General features: G+C 38.5%; 1 protein-coding gene across 4 annotated transcripts in view; it reads right to left on the bottom strand.

Moving 5' to 3' along the window:
• Positions 1–22,534, bottom strand: part of LOC130905156 (transcription factor 4-like) — a 356,325-nt gene that overhangs the window by 194,058 nt on the left and 139,733 nt on the right. For all 4 annotated transcript variants that reach the window (XM_057818269.1, XM_057818267.1, XM_057818270.1 and 1 more), the window contains exon 7: positions 1,855–1,916. In XM_057818269.1, coding sequence (XP_057674252.1) covers positions 1,855–1,916 — 62 coding nt within the window. The remainder of the gene's footprint in view (positions 1–1,854; positions 1,917–22,534) is intronic.

Raw genomic sequence — 22,534 nt, 5'->3', positions numbered from 1 at the left:
TTTATGCATATCATCTTTGAAGCCTCGTAACGCTGTAATTACGTCACCCACGTGCCCCTGGTTGCTCTCGTTTGAAAGTACGGAAGTTGATGTCCACACCAGTTTTTATTTAAAGTCAATCGACCAAGTAAAACGGGAGATAATGTCATTTGAGTTTTATAGTTTCATTGAACTCATAAATATGCATTAAAACGCCGCATGGACCATGTGTCTCTCCATATTTCCATCATTTCTTGTCCTTTTTTCAAAACCGAAAGCAGCACAAAAGACTACAAATCCTAAGAGCCGTTGTGATGTCAAGAAGGACGAACCTAATGTGAACATTTTAATAAATTGACGAGCAAGGCGCCAACTAAGGGAAAGGAGACACGTGTAGCATGCAACGGCGCGGTTTGATTGAGCGAGCGACTTTGAAACGTGCAGAATGAATCGAAAACAAAATTTAGCGCAAGCTAATGCATTATTTCATTAACTCAAGGAATAGAATGAGCTAAATTTGTCATTGTTTTCCTCGGATCAGTCGGCGTTTCGGCGAGTTGAAGTGACAGCAGCGCGCAAACGGCGGATGAATAGGCTGTGTGACGTTGTATGTGACGCAGTTTAGTGACACGTTCAAAAACAAAATTTATTGAGTGCGCAAAAAAAAAAAAAAAAAAAAAAAAAAAAACTTTATTGGGTCCCATGCCTAAAAAAAATTGAATTGAACTGAACTACTTGTCAATATTTTTTAAATACTTTTTTTTCAATGTTTATTATTATTTTTTCTTCACTATGAATCTTTTCAATTTTTATATAGATGTGTGTTCGAGAAGCTTGATTGCATGTACATATATACCTTTGATAAGGTGATGGGTACAATACCTTACTTCAGAAAGAGATATCCTCCAAACCCTTTTTGTGTTGGATAATATATATAATTTTTTTTCTAACTATTTTGCACTGTATATAACGTGTTTTGACCATAGTATGTGTGAAGGCCAAAAACGCCTATGACCATAGCTGCTGTTTGTGTTGAAAAAAACTATTCAATCTTATTTTTTTCTATTGAATGTTTATCCTAGCAAGTTAAATAAATATTATGAAGCTTCAAAACAGTTGGTCGAGCATGTTTGGTTGTCAGTGGGACTTCAACATTACAAATTTTGAAAAAAGATAGTGGGATTTTTTTGTCTTTTTGGGTCCAAAATGTGGATTAAAGTTGGTCAGTGAAGAAAACAACAGTTTGGACATGAAGTTCAAGGTATCCTGAAAAAAGGGACCCATGTTGGCAATTGTGAACAGTTTTTTCTTTGAAATATAAAGGCAACATCAAAGGCATGCAAATTCGGCCAAAATAGGCTTATGTGTTAAAGGGTTAAAGCTACCACAAGAAAACAAAATGCTTAAAAGTATGAGAGGGAAACACATGCAAAAAGTATTTTAAGGCAATGAAAAGGTAATAAAAGACAAAAAAAAAAAACCTAAAATAATAAGTACTCGCTGCTTTTAAGCGATGAGCACATGTGCTGGATGTCTTGCACCGTAGAAGGAATTGCAGTAACCGGGTAGTATTCGTCAAGTGACAGTGACAATCTACGTCATCACCCCCAGCGTCCATTGCGCGCTTAAAACACAGTGCCTTCAGTAGGTCAAAACATGTACTAAATATTATAGATTTTTAAATCAATGGCAATATTTTATGTGTTTCTAATAACATATTTTAGTAAAAAAAAAAAAAAAAAAAGTGGCTTATTCGAGTCTACAAGTCTTTAAGCCCAAGTTTCCCTTTAAATCCAAAAGCATACGGTATACAACATATGTCCAGAATTTTTAAATAAAATAATAGTTAAGAAGAAGATTTGAATAACCACTGACCTGATGGCACTGTTGATTGGATTCTCTACCATACGAACCGTATGAACTCCTCTCTGTTTTACCTGCAGACAGAAGAGTGCAAAAAATGTACAGTCAGGCAATTAGGTATTCTTTAGAATTTGGGGGAAAAAGATTGTGTGTTGTATGTGCTTGAAATATATTTGGTTCCATTTTTTCAGTTTAGATGTTTTTCAGGAGTATTTTTTACATTCACTTAAAGCAGTACTTCTCAAATGGTGGGGCGCGCCCCCCCAGGGGGGCGCAGAGCGATGCCAGGGGTGGCGCGAGTGACCTCGGGGAACATGCGATTTTTTTTTTTTTTTTGCCGTACTAGAATAAAGTGTACTTGCACATCCACTCCGTGGGTGGCAGTGGCGTTCTCATTTTCAAAGTACGTGCAGTATTTTTGAAATAAGCAAGTGCACACGGAAGAGACTCAATGCAGAGCTGGACTCACGCAGCGACCCACTGTCTTCTCCGTTTCTCACGTGTCCGGCCGAGAAGTGCCGTTTTCGGCTTGGGATCGTCAGGATCACCGCCCTCACCTACGGTTCTCCCTCGGCCGCCGAGAATGCGCTTTTTTTGCGGGCCGTTTGCCTTTTGGCTTTGACTTTTAATATGGTGGGAAATGAGGAAAGACCAGTGTTTACTGAGTCTAAGAATGATTATAGCGGAGAGTCTGAAGCCAAATCAGTTAAGACGCCACTTAAAGACATTGGACCTCAATCTCATTGATAAGCCGCTTGATTGTTTTTCAGCGAAAACGTGCCGAATATTGCCAATTGTCACAATCGTCCCGCTTTGTCAGTGTTATATCTGTAAACCAGTGAGCACTGTGGTGAATCAGCGAAAATAAAAACTTTCCTTCTGTCCAAAGACACTTTTTCCCCCCTTCTATTCAGTTTTGTTTTTTTTCGGTCAAATTTTTTGGCATGTTGTCCTGAAGAGTACATGTTTCTAATCAATTTGAATTTGCTATTATTTACTGATTTTATTACATTTTATTTTTCAGTATCAAATGGTCAAAAATGTACCTTGAGTGTATTTTTACAGATTGGATGTGAACTTTTTTTTTTTTTTTTTTTTTTTTACTTCAGGCAAATTGATGCGCGTTAAGTCTTTTCTGTTATAAGCAAAACAATGTTAATAAAGTTATACTTTATTATAAGTTGATCTATGTTACTTTTTTTCTTTAATAGAAAAAAAGGACATAATGTTAGGCTGAGGCGTACTTATATAGACAAATGATACTATTTACAGTGGCGGCAGAGAGTTGGGGGGGCGCGAAACATTTACGTCTTCCTTGGGGGGGCGTAACAGAAAATAATTGAGAAGCACTGACTTAAAGTATAAAGTATAGATAGTCGTTTTGCTGGCCAAAAGTATTGGCACCCCTGCAATTCTGACAGATAATGCTCAATTTCTCCCAGAAAATGATTGCAATTTCAAATGCTTGGTAGTAATATCTTCATTTATTTTGCTTGCAATGAAAAAACACAAAAGAGGAAAAAAAAATCTAATCATGATCATTTTACACAAAACTCCAAAAATGAGCCGGACAAAAGTATTGACACCCTCAGCCTAAAACTTAGTAGCACAACCTTTAGACAAAATAACTGCAAACATCCGCTTCCGGTATCCATCAGTGAGTTTCTTACAATGCTCTGCTGGAATTTTAGACCATTCTTCTTTGGCCAACTGCTCCAGGTCTCTGAGATTTGACAGGTGCCTTCTCCAAACTGCCATTTTCAGATCTCTCCACAGGTGTTCTATGGGATTCGGGTCTGGAGTCATTGCTGGGCACTTTAGAAGTCTCCAGTGCTTTTTCTTAAACCATTTTCTAGTGCTTTTTGAAGTGTGTTTTGGGCCATGACCTCTGAGGGAGACCCAGCTTTCTCAAACTAGGCACTACATAATGCTGCAAAATTTGTTGGTAGTCTTCAGACTTCACAATGCCATGCACACGGTCAAGGGGTCCAGCGTCAGAAGCAGCATAGCAACCCCAAAACATCAGGGAACCTCCACCAGGTTTGACTGTGTGGACCGTGTCCTTTTCTTTGAAGGCCTCGTTTTTTTCCTGTAAAATCTATGTTGATGCCTTTTCCCAAAAAGCTCTACTTTTGTCTCATCTGACCAGAGAACATTCTTCCAAAACATTTTTAGCTTTCTCAGGTAAGTTTTGGCAAACTCCAGCCTGACTTTTTTATGTTTCTGGGTCAGCAGTGGGATCTTCCTGGGCATCCTACCATAGAGTCCCTTTTCATTCAGATGCCGACGAGTACTGGTTGACACTGTTGTACCCTCGGACTGCAGGAAAGCTTGAACTTGTTTGGATGTTAGTCGAGGTTCTTTATCCACCATCTGCACAATCTTACGTTAAGATCTCTTGTCAATTTTTCTTTTCCGTCCACATCTAGGGAGGTTAGCCACAGTGCCATGGGCTTTACACTTATTGATGACACTGTAAACACAGGAACATTCAGGTCTTTGGAGATTGACTTGTAGCCTTGAGATTGCCCGTGCTTCCTCACAATTTTGGTTCTCAAGTCCTCAGACAGTTTCCTTGGTCTTCTTTCCTTTCTCCATGTTCAATGTGGTACCCACAAGGACACAGGACACAGGACAGAGGTTGAGTCAACTTTAATCCATTTTAACTGGCTGCAAGTGTGATTTAGTTATTGCCACCACCTGTTATGTGCCACAGGTGAGTAACAGGTGCTGTTAATGACACAAATTAGAAAAGCATAACAGGATTTTTCAAAGAGTGCCCATACTTTTGTATGACCCATGTTTGGAGTTTTGTGTAAAATGACAATGGTTTAATTTTTTTCCATTCTCTTTTGTGTTTTTTTCATTGCAAGCAAAATAAATGAAGATATTACTACCAAAACATTTGTAATTGCAATCATTTTCTGGGAGAAATTGAGCATTATCTGACAGAATTGCAGGGGTCGCCAATATTTTTGGCCAGCAGTGTATGGAGGGCACATTTACTCAATTTTACTATCACTAAAGGTTAAAAACAGTCAAGAATATATCTTCCTCCCCATTTTAATGTTAATATATAAAATAAACATGGTGACATTTCCAAATTATCAATTATAATTTGGAATCTCTTTGTAAGGCATCTAGCTTGCTTAAAATTTGACCTTTCTCTACTAAATATTTTATTCACGTAAAAAAAAATGACAATCGCCTCTCCCTTGACTGCTTCAATGCAGACCAATTATTACAGGTAACAGGGAGGTGCGCCATTGGCAGGTAAGTAACCATCATTTTTATGCACAATTTGAGTGTGTGTGACTGGGCAAACAGAAGCGTTAGATGAATTAAGAACATGTACAGAACACCGCAGCGTTTTGGGAAAAAAAAAAAAAATCTAATTTCGCCTCAAGCTTCTGAACAGGCGTTCCTGGTCCCTTTGGAACTGTGGGGCCACTTTAAGCGTGTTTTTACCACGAAAACCTTTTTGGATAAAGCCTTAAATCTTCAGCCAGTCTAAATATCAAACCACTGCTAGTGTGTAATTACATTCTGTGGTTAGTGCAGCCATACGAGATGAAATGAAGGGGCTTTATAGTGAGCGTGTGTGGAGGAAAATGAAGCGTGTACATGGTGAAGGGTTTGAATCAGGCATGTATGGATGCTGCTGAATACATGCCAACATGGTAGTCGATGCAGAAGAGGTTGATAATTAGAGGCGTAAAGGAGTGGGAATGTGGTTGACAGTGTGTACGCGTGTGTGTGCATGTGTGCTGTTGTGAATGGGACCGATCCAGGGGCCTCAGCTTCAGCTACCATTGATGCCAGCTGGACTGGTTTGGCACATATACAAAGAGCCCCCCCCCCCCCCCCCACCCACCACCACCACCTATACCCCCACACACATACACATACTGACAATCACTGGCACACAGACCCACACATGTAAATGTACGCAATAGACAGTGCATATAGAGTTATTGCCCTGTATACACACATGCACAAAAACACTATAAATGTGTGTTTTTTTTTTTTTTTTTGCATGGTGCAGAAATATATCCATGAGAACAGGAAGAAGAATGCCAATTCAGGACCACACACACACCACTACGCACACATGGAACGTTCAAGTCTATTCAAAATCTCACCACATAATTCCTCTAGTCAGTTCAGCATAATTCTATTGTAAATCATTCAACTCGTGTTATTCAGTATATATAATGTGTATAGTCATGTCTTATTTTGTTTCTTTCATTTAAAAAAAAAAACTTTTTTCAGATGAATAGCTGAATATTTTAGAAGGCCACATTGAATTGTCCCTTTCCTCGATTGTATTCTTTTCAGAAAAACATATGGCAGAAAACACAGACAAGATGGGAAACACAGACAAGACTGCTCTTGCACTCCTCTTTGAAAGAAACTGCTGTATTTTAAGCCAAAACAACTGTTGTGTTTGACAGAACAATATGTCTATATGCTGCAATAGCAGATTTATGGTGCATTAAGCCCCCAAGCTATTTTCAATTTGTCCGTTTTACCCTGGAAACCCCTGTTTACAGACGTCGCACAACCACTTTTGTTTCAACCTAGCCATAAAAAGAAGGTAGGTAATTATAGTTCTTATTCAAAATGTGTGTTATTTTTTAGCTTAGAATCATTAATTGATGTCTAATTTCAAGTTCCTCCAAAAAAATGACTACAAAAATTTAATCACTCGCATATTTTAAACTTTTAAACAAATTATGTCACAATGAAAAAATGGTGTCTGTAAAAAAGTCACGGATATCAACCTCATAACTATCGCTTGATTGTAATTGTTGTTTTTTGTTACTGTCGCATTTTCTCAGATATGTTAGCTGATGAATGATCGATCCAAACAAAGAAAAATTGGAGAAAAAAAAAAAAACGTTTAAAATGGTAAATGTATGAAAAAGAAAATCTCAACCACTCTTTGATGTCTGTGATTTCTGCATCGCGACCCTTGTTATATTACCATGTTTCACCCATAAAATCCCCCAAAAATTCAGCTTTGGCCATTCACTGCTGTGTCTTGAAACTCAGCGATACATGCTACATGGAGCTTTTGGATCGAAACAAGGTAAGTACGCGATAATATCTCGTTAAAGTCATGGCGTCTTTAATTCTGCTCTCGCGTGCTCTCACCAGTTAAATGTGGAGAAGACCGAGGTGATCATTTTTGGGCCAAAAAAGGAAAGGTCAAAGATTAGCAGGCAACTTAGCACAATGTCACTTACAGCTACAAATCAAGTCAGAAACCTTGGCGTAATTATTGACTCAGACCTAAAATTTGATAGCCATCTAAAGTCCGTCACTAAATCTGCTTATTACCACCTAAAAAATATAACCAGAATTAAGGGGCTTCTGACTCAACAAGACATGGAAAAACTTATGCATGCATTCATTTTCAGCAGATTAGACTATTGCAACGGTATATTTACGGGTCTTGATAAAAAATCAATAAGGAAGCTGCAGCTAGTACAGAATGCTGCAGCCAGAGTCCTCACAAATACAAGGAAGCTGGACCACATTACACCGGTTTTGAAATCGCTACACTGGCTTCCAGTGAGTCAAAGGATAGACTATAAAATACTACTGCTCGTCTACAAAACACTTAATGGCCTTGGACCAAAATACATGCTTGGTTTGTTAGATACCTATGAGACATCTAGACCCCTAAGGTCGTCTGGAACCGGTCTCCGGCATGTTCCAAGAACAAGAACCAAGCAGGGTGAGGCAGCATTTAGTTATTATGCTCCTCACCTCTGGAACAAGTTACCTGAACGTCTGAAGTATGCTCAAACTGTTAGCTCTTTTAAATCAGGGCTAAAAACGCTTTTGTTTAGCACTCCATATCCTTAACTGTCTATATATTTCAATCTACTTGTTTTCTATTCCTCTTGTGCTTATCTCCATTGCTGATTTCAATTATTATTAGAAGTAGTAGTTTTTGTTTTATTTATTTATTTATTTATTTATTTTTATTATATTTGTGATTAAATGCGATTTTTATGTATAATTTTATTTCCGATTTTGATTTTCTTGGTTTTTACGTTGTATTGATTTAAATGTGATTTTTATGATCTTCATGTGATGTAAAACACTTTGAATTGCCTTGTGTTGAATTGTGCTATATAAATAAATTTGCCTTGCCTTGCCTCACCTCCAGATAGGGTTTCGCTGTTTACATGCTGTTTTTTTTTTTTTTTTTAATGCCCTCCTGTTCATAATTTGTCTTCCCCCAGAAAAATGAGATTTTAAGCTTTCCAATGATATATCACACATGCATATCGCACAATTTTGAAAGTTGGCCAAATTCGGGGTCTCAGAGCAGAACTTCAAGTCACCTGAGTGTTTTCCGCCACATGTATTCAGTGTACTTATTTCACATTTTGTATGTGACAAAACAATTCTATTAAAAAAAAATAATAAAAAAAACATTGAAAATTAAGCAACTTCCAATTACATAATCATATACTTCATAATGATATTGATAGGTAAGATTCGACCTTTACTGCACCACGTCTTCAAGTAGGGAGCCATCCTACAATCCGCTTCAATTATTCGCAGTCGGACGCAGCGACACATGCAGTGATCCAACGCCGGCTTTATGTTGAAAAAGTACGAAAGCTGTGCCGCATACAAACAGGAAGGATTGTCTCAGGAGTGATTTGTTTGAGGATTCAAGTTAATTAGTATATATATATATATTTTTTTTTTTTTCACAAGAATTTTCAACGTGAAACGCTTTATGTTTGTAAGGCTCCCGCCACATTGTCTAACAGACTAGCATCATTCTTCGACATATTTACATAAAATAAATGCTAACTGCACATTTTTTTGCTTTTAACCAGAAATCGAGACTATTTTAGGTCCATAACTTTAAAGAGTTCAGGGATTTAAGCATTTATTCACAAGAATTTTCAACAAAAAAAAGCTCTTTGTCTGTTATTCCACTCGGTAAGCTTTGACGGCCACACAAACAATGCAGGCCCCCTAGTAATTGGCCCCGCGCCCCGTCAATATCATTATGAAGTCTATGGCTTCATATTTAATAAAACACTTTTTTTCTTAAATTTTAGGGAGAGAAAAAAGAACTGACCAGATAGGAGGACAGGGACAACAGATATTACAACAAAAAGATCCATAAAATTTAAGTGAGGTCAGTCTCATTCACTCAACCCTCAAAATGTTCTTGTTCTCAAGACATTGTAAAATTCCATAGGAAGTTCCGTCGTGGTGTGTGTTTGTGCGTGCGTGTACTTTGGGGGTTAAAACTAACAAAGAGTTATTTTGTAAGACCTCAGATTGCTCTTTGACAAATCAAGGTCATTCTTGAGAATTTCATCTGGAGGAAGCAATCCTTGAGAACAAAAATACAAACATTTACTGTACTGTCAAACCCAGAATGACTCGGTGCAACTTAAACTCAAAAGAGAACCTTGGACATTTTGCTGTAACTTCTTAAATGACTCTCAAAGTACAACAACTAGAAAACCAAATACAGTGGTACCTCTACATACGAAGTTAATTCGTTCCAGGACCTTGTTGTTTGTAAGTCAAAATGGCCGTATGGGGAGCAGGATTTCCCCATAAGAATACATTATAATTCCATTAATTCGTTCCACAGACCAAAAACCTACACAAAATCTTTAATAAATACTGCTGGCACTATTGCAAATAGCAATTACACAGAGCAACACAAATCATGACTAAAAATTGGAATAATAATATAATACTTGTAATAATAGTAATAATACATGTAATAATTTAACGAATCCGGTTCTAATGTGGAAGATGTATTTTTGCGCTGTGTACCTGAACGCACCGAGTGGCTGATGTGAGGGAGGACTTTTAACTTTCAATTCACTTGTTCAGCTGTGATGGACAGTAGGCACGTTGTGTTGAACAAGTTCTGAAAAAAATTATTAAAAATCTGACGAAGCTGGTGATTTCTTTGGCGATGTCACAATAATAATAATCATCACCTTAACTTATAAAGACTGGCGAACGGAGGATGACAGCCGAGATCATAGACCGTCTACGGCCGTATTGTTGAGTTCACGAATGCGCACCCCACGCTTATATTTTTTTATCATTTCCCTCTTCATTTCAAAGGTAAGCCTCACCTTAGTCCTTTTTTCACCACCTGCACTAACATTGTTGGAACCCATGTTGATTTCTCTCACAAGAAAAACTTTCTTGCGGGAAAACAAAGAACCTGCGGCACTGTCATAAATCGTCGAATTTCGAGAATGTCATTGGATGTAGAAGCAAAGGGCGAGTCAACTTTTACATCGGATGTCGAAAAGATCATTTGTCAAAGCGATCGTATGTCGAGGTTCCACTGTACATCCTAGTTGTTAGGATTTATAAATTCGAACGCTCAACAACTGAAATAATTAAAATGCTTAGAAACTTGACACTGCCAAATCTAGCATATAGACACTCCGAGCAGTCACAACACATAGCACGGCTCAATCATGCTACCCATTCGAGAAACATCATCACCATTTCAATGACAGAATTGTTCATCAGACTTGGCAGGAATAGATGTCCAATAAACAATCCGGAAACAATCCAAATAAAAAATATTGCAAATGTTCATGATTCAACTTTTTTTTTTTTTTTTTTTTTGCAGTGTTCATTATTTGCATTTTAGTTTTGAATTTGGTATTTTGTTCTCTTATGGAATTTTATGGCTCTCTGTAATATATACAAAATTTCTTACAAATAATAATTCAGTGCTCAAATCCAAGCAAGGTGGCACCTTGGGATTTCTGAAATACTGAATAATACTTAATACTGAAACACTTTGAAATTGGAAATTCAACTCAAAAACAATCTACATTGACACTACACTTAAAAGTGTAGTTGGTCTCCCAAGTGGGGACATAAGCATATTGGAGTTTCATCCACCTTTCCATACACGTTTAAAATAAAAGTTAGAACTGGGAACAGTGGCAGACACAAATAAGACAAATATCCAAGGTAGGGATTCTGACAATAAGATAACCTTAAGCAAAAATATCATAGTTTCACAGTATTGCAATTACAGCTCTAAAATGTGTTATTTTGAGATTTCTGGGTTAAAAAAAAACAAAAAAAACAAAAAACAAAAAAACAAAACAAAAACAAAAAACAGAATTTTTATTTTACAAAACAACATACTAGCAAACTGGAAAATAAGTATAATGAAATATAAATGAATAAAGTCAACTCTCGTAGCTGGTGGGAAACGTGTATAACAGCGTTTACGAACCTTTAATTTTGTATAAAGCAACGGGTGGTCACGTAAATGCAAAATCATATTGAAGGTATTGCCTCCTCTGGGAGCCTCCCTCCGCAAACATGTTTTACATGTCGGTTGGCCCGCTTCCTCTCAGCCGCGCCCGTCTGTAACTTTTCTGTAGCCAAAGTATTCCCATACCGACATCTTCCTTTTCTTTGATGGGGAAAAGTGAAGGTATTTCACCTCCTCCAGCCATCGTCTGACTCTCTGACTCACTGAGCAACAACCAGAGGGGGAGAGGTAAGCCCTGCAGCTGCAAGCGAGGGATTTCTTCCTTTGGGACTTAAAATATAGCTAATACCGTAGGAAAGGTATGACAGAAAATGTTTGTGGTTTTAAAACCGTGACATTTTCAGACCAAGGTATACCTTGAAACCAATAACCGGTACATGTTTAATCCAAAGTAATCCAATGTAACAATATCACAGAGGATTTTAATGAAAATAATTATTATCGAATCGTGGGGAATGACAAATCAATACGGTACTCAGAGATTTTTAGGTTTTAGGTAAAGCAATTGACAACAAGTTCTCATTGGCAATGCCAACCCGGCAGAAGACAGCAGAGTAAAACAAAGCATAATACAAGCGAATACAAATACATATAGGACAAACGATCTTTTGTTAATAGTGACTAATACTAAAATGATAAGGACAGATGCTATTTTTGTGCACAACATACAGCATTCTAAGGGCACTTTCACGCTAGACCAGTGGTTCTTAACCTTGCTAAAGGTATCGAACCCCACAAGTTTCACATATGCATTTACCGAACCCTTCGGAACAAGAAAATAAAGCAATTTTTTTTCAAATTCAAAACCAATATATCTAAGCTAGAAACTTAATAATTGAGTAAATTCCCGTTCAAAATTCTTCCCATTTTGACAGCATGTTTTATAAACAGGTCAAAATTTGAGACCACTCTGCCCATTAGTCTGTTGTATTCCCTCATACCAAGTGCAAGTCAACCTTCCACTGAGCAAACTAGTTCGACCTTCGATCAGATTGAGGACTACCAGTTGAAAGAAATGGATTAACCCTGTTAATCGGGAGCAAACCAGTCCAAAACTTGGTCTAATAAGCCACTTTGCTTGGATCTAATTAGCGTACAAAAATAGGGCCCTGCGTTTCTTTTTCCGAACCCCTTAGACTTACTCTCTGAAACCCCAAGGTTCGATCAAACCCAGATTAAGAACCACTGCGCTAGACCAAGAGGACCAGAGTCCGGTTGGAGAGCCACCTCGCAGTAACACTTGTTGTTGAAAAAGTTCTGCATTCACACTACACCAACCGAACTATTCTAGTAGCGTCACGTGGACGAAAGGTGCACTCATTGATTGGACAATAGAAGAGGAAATACATCCCTTCCTGCAAGGGGAGGGAGGGCGGAGCATCACAGCGTGGATCTGTGACACTGCACGTAATGTAGCATAGCCTTATTTTTACATATTAAACTGCATATAGGTATTTTTTATTACTTTTATTTTGCAATGATAATATAACCGTGCATCTGCATGTGTCAATTTTTTTGTCAACTTACTGTTTAGTGAAGCAGAAGTTTGTATGCATCTAAGTTAGAATAAAAAAAAACTTTAAAAAAATTTATGTAGCATAGCATAGCAAGTCGCCACTCGGCCAGCTGGTCACACCCCCCTGACTCAATGCCGAGCGAACCGGAGTGTATAAAAAATGCATAAAAGAAAATTAAACCACGAAAGGGTCACTTAGGCGCGCGAAATCACTCTCACTTTCGTGACTTTTTGGACTGTCAAATTTTTGCCACTTCCGGGGGAGCGAGACATACAAAACAGCTGCCCCGAGAGGCTCCGCCTGTCTCAACCAGTCACTCTCACAAGGTATGTTCAGCAACAGCATGCAAAACACAATCGCCACTTAGAATCCAATTCTGTGTATCAAATGCAACTGCTTAGCGCAGCACAACAACGTTTGGCCATGGCTGATTGTCTGTCATCTTTCCATTGTTGATTTTGAATAGCGTCCGCGCTGTACTTCCGCTTACAAGGATGCCCTGTGTGTACCGTCACAGCCTAGAACGTCACAGCTTCATGCTGTGACGCTACAGATAAAGTAGCAAAGCACACCCTGCTCTGGTTGCATTCTCAAGCGAAGCAGGGTGAGCTTAAAGCCGACCCAGACCAACGATTTTTGAGCGGACCAGGTTGCTTGGTTCGAACTAGAGTTGGGACGTGCATTTAAATTAGCGGGCTATCTGAGAAAAAGAAGTCCATTTAAAACGGACCAAACAGTGCGAGTATGAAAGTGCCCTAAGAGTGACACTAAGAAGGATGGTCAACAACAACAACAACAAAACATATCGGTAGTGACACTGAATAGGACTCAACTGAAGCACACTATTTAGAGCTACTTTAACACTAGGTCTACCAAGGCTGGATCAGTTGATACAAATCCCTTTTGTATCCAGAGAAGGATCATCTGACCCTAATCAGCATATCTTTTGTGAGCATTGAGGTCCTCATTAGTCATTCCCATTCACACTCACAAAAACATCAGGGTTGGATTGCTCCAATTAACATATTGAGTGTTTGTGGGGGAGGGCTGCTTTGGCTTTGTTGGACAGTGGATCACTCAGACAGGCAAACGGGCGGACAACCTTTTTACATATTCCAAAAGCTGTAGTTTGCCTACGTACAAGCGACGGTGTAATAAAAAACAAAATAAAACATTTTTCTGTTTTTCCGGGGCTAGGTGTTGGAGGTTGTTGCCGAAGCAATTTTTCCTTCTGCGCCTTCTTTGCGCCCACATGAGAGTGAGCCAATTCCTTTGCAAGACCCACCAAGTCCACCCGTCTCTCTTATATTCAAGATGCTAATTGCAGCTATCCAGAGCGAAAGCCCCCCTTCACACCTAGGCAGCGACTTCACAGGAGTGTGTGGGGGGGTGGCCTGCTTGATTGCTTGTTTGAGTGATCTATTGTTTATCAAAGCCCCGTAGTCAGTTTGGTATCTGGGTCATTTGACGCTTTAGTGGTAATTCTTCATAGCCCAAAAAAAAAAAAAAAAAACTTGGGGCTTGCAGTGTTAAGTAACAAGTAGTTTACAAGAAGTGACATTTTTAAATAACTTTAATCTGCTTGCTTAATGATAGCAGAAAAGAGCAAACAACACACAACCTTCAATATCAAAGGGCCAAGGTCAAGGATATTTTATTAACCGGAGTTTGCTGACCTCTACTCTTTCCAGGGCTATGCAGTGGTGACATTTGTATCTGCCTCAAGGCGACAAAACCCAAACAATCTCAATGGCAGTGATGAGGACCCCCAGACAGAGCACTGCTTGTTAAGAGTGTGTGCTGCAAAGGTACAAAAGATGGAGGAGGGGAGGTCAGTCCACTGGGCTGTATAATGCCCAAAGTGGAGTCGGTGAGCAATGAGGACCAAATCCCTGCTAATCCACAATGCCAGGAGACACATAAGTTCCAGTTCAAGTTGAGTGGAAGCATGATACTCACACCACTGACACACCACACACACTCTCCGACAATGCCTTGCAATACTAACCTCGCTTTTAGACATACTGTATTATACTGCAACAGTATTGGGTAATGTGACCCAGAATCGTGGCTTTCACAAAAACTTTCCCGGATCGGTCAGGTTCAGAGTCGGGTGAAATGTAGTGGTTCTTACCCGGCTTGGCAGCTTTCACATACAGCACTCAATTTACTGTACCATTCTGATCTATTCATTTGCATGAGACCGCACTAAACAAAGACACATCCTCAATAAAAGTGTTTTTAGCTAAAGAAAATAATAGAAAGACTCTGCTATGAATACTCGAATTGCCTTTGCTTAGCCACAGAGTCCCGTGCCATCCCATTCAAAAGTTAACAGTCCCTTCCTAAGCCTAGGATTTAAGTTAGTTAAATTATTTGTTTACTGTTTGTCAAATGTCGTTATTCCTTATTAAAGAGAAGAACAATGAGAAAATGGACTGCTAAAAAACCCTAATGATTTTTAAAATGTATTGTCAGTGCCATTGACGATGATAGACATCCAATGATGTGGCTCTTTATCACTAGTAGACGTCCAATCCATTTAAAGTGGGATGGTGGCAGTTGAAGAACAATAGCAGCTAATAGGTTAACAGGTGATATAAAAAAAAATTCAGTATCTTCAATTACTGTCAACTTATCAAGAGTAGTGCAAAGTCAAATTTACCACATGACACCAAATTTCTTATTACATGCAAAACAAATAAATGGGTATCGATACTTTGGTAAAAAACATCATATACAGATACATTTCAGTATCGATGCTTCAAAACACTTTGATTCTTTTGACAACCCTACTAAAGACATACCGCTAATAGGCCTGTAAATATCCATATATAAGCCGCACTGGACTACAAGAAAAAAAGTAGCGGCTTGTTGTCCGAAAATTACGATATATAGGTAGTTCCCGGGTTACGACGTATCCGACTAACAGTGTATCACAAAAGTGAGTACACCCCTCGCATTTCTGCAGATATTTAAGAATGTCTTTTCATGGGACAACACTGACTAAATGACACTTTGACACAATGAAAAGTAGTCTGTGTGCAGCTTATATAATATAGTTAATTTATCTTCCCCTCAAAATAACTCAAAATACTAAACCCCTGGCAACAAAAGTGAGTACACCGCATGGGAACTACGTACATCCCTAAATGTCCAAATTGAGAACTGCTGGTCATTTTCACTCCAAAATGTCATGTGACTCGTTATAGGAGTGCTGTCAGCATTGCTGCAGAGATTGAAGATGTGGGGTGGGGGGAGGGGGGTCATTCCCACCACCATGCTTGGGCATGACACACTTGTCTTTGTACTCCTCACCTGGCCGCCGCCACACATGCTTGAGACCATCGGAACCAAACAAATTAATCTTCGTCTCATCAGACCATAAGACATGGTTCCAGTAATCCATGCTGACATGTCTCCAACAAACTGTTTGCGGGCTTGCTTGTGCACCGTCTTCAGAAGAGGCTTCCTCCTGGGGTGACAGCCATGCACACCAATTTGATCTAGAGTACGGCGTATGATCTGAGCACTAACAGGCTGACCCCCCACCTCTTCAATCTCTGCAGCAATGGCTATATTTTGAGTTATTTTGAGAGGAAACTAAATTAACTCTATTATATAAACTGCACACAGACTACTTTTCATTTAGTCAAAGTGTCATTTTGTCAGTGTTGTCCCATGAAAAGATCTACTTAAATATCTGCAAAAATGCGAGGGGTGTACTCCCTTTTGTGATACACTGTACATGATTTCGACTTTACGATGGTAGAGTCTTGTCCATCATTTTGTCTCCAGTCGTTTTTTATAAATCTAATTTTTTAGTCGCGTAACAGTAGCCCCTTTCAGACTTATATCTCGCTAAATTCCCGTTTAATGTGACGTGGGATTTACCTCAGTCAAGGCTTTCATACATGGTGAGATGTACTGGGTATTACCTGGGTCTGACACTTTCAGACTTGTGCCATGTTGGCGACTTGGCGCTCTCTGTGAGAAGGGTGCAGAGGACGGGATTTTATAATCCGGAGATTATGTCTTTTTGGGTCTGCATCGGCAACAAAATTAACCACACGTTTCCAAAGATGGACGATGGACTGCCTCTTCCTCAGCTCTAAGATCCAGTAGCAATTTTGTTTCCAGTTTGATTTTTGTATTTCCATTTTGCCATGTTGATAATTGCGATGTTTGTTTACCACTTTTCATCTTTCTGCGAAGAAAGCGGAAATGACCCGCCATGATATTTCCGTCATCAGCCTTCGCGCTGTGACCCGGGAATTAACCAGCTGCTTTCATAAATGCCGTGCCCCGGTCACGTGCCGGATATTTTCCTAGGACACAACCCGGTTCTTGTCTGTGTCAGTCGACCTGAGAAATTGCTTTCAGACGTAAGGGCTAATCCCGTGACTTAACCGGAGTTCAGCGTATGTCTGAAAGGGGCTAGTGTCTTGTCCAGCTACTTCTCAGCATTGATGGTAAGTACAGTGTCTTTTTATTTTTATTTTTTTACTTTACTTTATTACAGTTTTTTTCAATTGCTTTGGTTCATTGCTCAGATCAGACTTGCAATTCTCAAAACTACTTGTTCAATCCTCACAACATCGCATCACTAGTGCACATCAGAAAAGCAGTTCCTCATTCCTTTGAGCAAACTGCAATGTTTTTGTGCATCCATGTAAATGATTTTGTACAATTCTCTGCTGTTTTCTACATTAACAGTGGCATCTGCCATGATGGTCCAAGTTGATTGTCATGGGTCTCTATTGAATAGTCTCACCACCCACAACATCTCATCCTTACTTCATTGAATAAGCCTTTACATGCAAAATGGATCAACATGTTGTCAGAATATGCCAACATGTGTGTGCTTATTTCTGAGCATTTTCATTATTTATTTTACATAACTTGTGTTATAGTTTGGGACAATGTGAGTTCCCACCACACCAACGTAATCAGGGAATGGTTTGCTAACCACAACAGAATGGTAATTAGGTTTCTACCACTATACTCCCCATTCCTCAATCCCATAGAAGATGTTGTTTCTCCACATGGAAATGGCAAGTGTATGATCGTCAGCCTCACAATCAGATGACTCTCCTGGATGCCATGAATGCAGCATGCAATGAATTGGGAATTGGGAATTTCAATTCAGATCTGAGAAACGTACCAAAGCAATTGAGAAAAACTGTGATATGCCGTACAATATATTCCATGTTTTTGGATAGTTATTGTGAGATTTAGGTGGTATTAAGGTGTACTTAAAAAGTAATTCAGATTTATGCGGAAATTCGGGTTATCAGACATCGTAGGAATGGAACTCGTTTGTAAACCGGGGACTACCCGTATATGTTAAAACACAACACTTTCTGCTTTTAAATGTCACGCCATAAGATATTGCTGCTCCATTGGTCATAATATTTCCCATCCCATCCCTTTCAGTATGCTGCTCTCCCATTGTTGATGACGTTTAAATTTGGGTGTCGCAGTGCGATGATGTGCACAGGTGCACAGTCCGAACCAAATGACTAAAGGCTCCTCATGTCTTTATCTCTGGAAGATTTTTTTAAGGCGGTTAAGACGGTCCATTACATTAGTAGCACATTAGAGCATAGGTCTCCTCGCATTTTTGTGTCACGATAAGAGAGATAGGCGATAGGCACCGTCAATCTCGTGAAAGAAGACATTGCCTCACTCGAAACGTGAGATATATAATTTTTTTCTTTGATCTTTGCTTTTTGTTGTAATATCTACTTCATTACAGGTATTAATGGTAAGGATAGGTATATAGAATGATTCAAAGGTGTTCTTTTCCAGTTTTAGCCCAATTGTAAAATTTAATGTGACGTGTTAGTAGTGCTTGGAACAGATTAGGGCATTTACACGCGAAACTCCTCTATTTACGAAATTTTCGGGTTACGAGACTACTTCCAGAACCAATTAATTTCGTAAGTAGAGGTACCACAGTACTGAAAACATGTTTCATTATATTACCCCATTAAATTGAACATTTTGAATTTTATTTTACGATGCAAAATTTCAATTTCAAACTAAAAAAAGAACGTAACATACTGCATCTCCCTTTTTATCCTGTCCCGCTTGACGTCTATTGTCTACTGACATTCATTGCTGTTAATCAGGACGAAGAAAAAGATGCTGCAGGATGGAGTTGCTCACGAAATCAATGCCAAAGTCTAGACTCTCTTTCTGAGCTTGAAAGATACATCAAGTCTTTGTTGGTGTGAAAGGAATCATTTAGAAGACATGATCTCCTTTGACATGCATATAATGAGTCGATTTGAATAAACAATATGACTAATAGTGCGATTTGCTGAGGATGGTGAGATGACGGCAAAAAAAAGAGTAGGAAAAAGAAAGGGTGGTAAATGGGGAAGGAAGATGGATAGAAGAAGGGTTTAACTCCCTCTTCCTGTGTGTGTACGTGCGTGCGTGTGTGTGTGTTATGGGGGGAGGGTGTGATGGTTGTGCTGCGCAGACATGAATCATTCTGAGCGATTCAAGCGTTCCCATGACATCGCTGGGCACCAGTCCAGAAGTTTCCACAAAGTCTAAAAGGTAATGATACACACACTGAAACACACAAATACCACATATACAAACACCCAGGAACTCTTCTTCGACTGCTGGAATTGAAAATCCATACTGTATATACGTTGACATAAACATTGTTTCTGAATCTAACCGAAGATGAGCAACCCTCATCGGCCACCGACACGCCCCAATATTCCGAGCAGGCATTCTTCTCTTGGCACTGGAATGAGTGAATACATCAAATAACAGATGAGTGTATACGAGCGTTGAAAACGACTCGAAAGAGACAGCATCCAGCACTCATCTGTCCTTTTCTACCTTCAAGTCATAAAGCGTCACAACAACACTAGACTGCTGATATGGCAACAGTATTATTGAAGAGGATGTCATTGATCTAGAAGACCATGCGTAATTTCCTATTCATGGTGCCAGAACCCTGCTGACTAGACTGGTCACCAGTCAGTTGCAGGGCACATATACAGAGGTGGGTAGAGCAGCCAAAAATGTTACTCAAGTAAGAGTAGCGTTACTTAAAAATAATATTACTCAAGTAACAGTACTCATCCAAAAATGTACTCAAGTACAAGTAAATAAGTATTTGCTGAAAAGAATCAAGCGTGTGAGTAGCTGCTTACGATGTTTTGATTTTTTTTTTTTTAAACAATGGTATTTTTTTTTTTACTCAGCACAAAGTCATCTCTGGGTACAGTTATTATTATACAGTACTATAACCTTTTACATAACCACGTTAAGACAAAGAAACCCCCCCAAAAAAAACAGTTCCGGTGAGTGAAAATAATCTACAGAAATGAAGCATTATTTGTCCAAAGAGCGTGAGTGCCCTCTCGTGGAGAAAACATATTTCCAATTATGAAACTAAAACAATCATATCTCTGGTTTTCCGCGGTCAATCGGTGCCAAATTGAAATTGGGAGAGGGATTAACATCCTTGTTTTCGAGTCATGTTGATGCGCTCTATTTCAAATACCTAATTTTGTATGGTGTTTTAAAGACGCCATGTGATTGAACAGCCGGGCGTGATCATAGAACGGCAAGCTTGGGTCTGATTAGAATAATGAAGTCATGTATTTATTATTGTGACATCTCATTGGTGAAACTGGTAGAGCAACTGTTGTCGTCTCTGGCAAAAAAAAAAAAAAAAAAATCTAACTGTTAGAATGAAGAGGAAAAATGTAACGACTAGTGTAGTCCAAAGTAGCGGAGTAAGAGTAGTGTTTCTTCTTCACAAATCTACACAAGTAAAAGTAAAAAGTATGGCTTGGTAAAACTACTCTTAGAAGTACATTTTTCATTGAAAAAAAAAAAAAAAAAAACTGAAGTAAATGTAATGGAGTAAATGTAACACGGTACTAACCACCTCTGCAGATATAGGATGTGTTTACACTACATGATTTCAGTGAAAAAAGTGCAATATTTTGTTTCAAATGGCACAATTCAGATGTACACCGTGTGTGTCTAGCGTAAATCATGAATAAAAGCTTTAAAAAGTGATCTTTCATTGATGAATGCCCTTCCATAATCCAAAACACCATTTTATAACAAATTTCTAAAATGTTTTAATCACAAATTGAAAACTGTGGGAACTACTTTTCATAATGATGAATATAAGCCATTAATCTTTTTTTTTTTTTTTTTCAAACAGAGTATAAAATGGCTGTTTGCTGATACCAGGATCCCTGTTTTTTTTTGTTTTTTTTTGTGGTTAATGGGGTCTGCCGCGAAAATCAAAAATCCACGAAGTAGGGGGAGCTTATTTGCATGAAAAAAAGTGTGTTTGTTCAATGTATTTATTCAGAATTACCAGCATTGGAAAGAGATACAGATAAGACATAATGTTTTTTCCCTTTTTTTGCCCAAAGTATAATTAAAAAATAAACAAAACCCTTACATGTATATTTTAATAAATTGCTTTTAACCTTAAATACCTGCAACATGAAGCAATTATCAGAGAATCCCAAAATTTGAAAAATAAGGTCCTAATGACACCTTTTTTAAAAATTTGTAAAATGAAAAGTCAAAATGATTATGTGTAATAAGCGCTCTAATATCTATAACGCTTGTTAAATCCAGTTTTTTTTTCTCATGGAACCTGCAGATGCATGTGTTGACCATCATTTTTTTTTTTTCCCAAAATAAAATGTCAAAATTCTGAATTAGTCTCAAAATTATGAAATTTTAGGTGTGTCAAATGTGATACATTTGGCAATAAAGGGTTAAGCACTGTTATAGCCCTGTAGGTCAATTGTTCTTTTTTACTGCTTTTTTTCCACTAGTGTGTGTGTATGAGTTGGGTGGCTGAATGAGTGAATTAGGTGCAGGTGTTGGTGATTCGGCCACTCCTGATTGGTGCCCCCTGATTGGCCAAGGTTTGGACTTCCTGGCCTACTTAAGAAGCTTGCCACAAGCACCCTGCTCTCTCCAGCCAGACCAGCATTCAGAAATGCCAGTTTGTGTGCAGATTCCAGTATTGACCTAATTTGTTTGACCCTTGTATATTTTTGTAAATTGTGTAAATAGTAGAGCAGTGACATAGGAGGGAGAAGCCATTTTTTTTGTTGTACACTACAGTTTTCTCCTGTTTCCTGGTTAGGAGGTAGGTTAGGTGAATGTCTTTAATTTGACCTTTTTATTTTTGTTTAGGGAAAGCAGGGGTTTTCTTAGATTTTGTTTGTTATTTTGGCAAAGTTCTCCCTCTGAGCCAAATAAAGAAACTGCTCGATTTTCTGTTTTCACGGGCTTTTCTGGGTGAGGGTTTGATGGGAGCACACACCCCATGTTGCGTCCTGATTCCCATAGACTGGGCGTAACAGCACTGCAAATGTATTAAGTATGATATAAATGATATATAAATTTAAAAGAAAAAAAAACTGATATGTACATGTATACATGCATATACCATAAATAAAAGAAACACTGATTTGTACATATATACATGCATATACAGTATCTTTACATTTTTAAATGAAATACTATATATATATATATTTTGGGGGGGGGTCGGCGATTTGCGGAGTTTGATGTGCAATATAGCGAGGGATCACTGTATATACATGAACTGCTCACATTTCTACTATCCTCTAAAAGCTCTCAATTACTTACGCTGGTGAGATTTTTTTCCATTTTTTTTATTGAAAGCCTCGACCTTTTTAGGAGAGAAGTTTTCAATTTTGATCTAAAACAGACTGGAAAATGTTAAACATTTTAATGTTAGAGAAGTATGGTGTTAAATTTATATAGCGCTTCTCCACCTTTCAAGGCGCTCAAAGCACTTTACACTAGATTGCCATCTACC

Source organism: Corythoichthys intestinalis, chromosome 17 (assembly GCF_030265065.1).
Source record: "Corythoichthys intestinalis isolate RoL2023-P3 chromosome 17, ASM3026506v1, whole genome shotgun sequence".
Taxonomy (NCBI): Eukaryota; Metazoa; Chordata; class Actinopteri; order Syngnathiformes; family Syngnathidae; genus Corythoichthys; species Corythoichthys intestinalis.
Note: the sequence above shows the minus strand (reverse complement) of the source record. Positions and strands in the feature narration are given on the sequence as shown.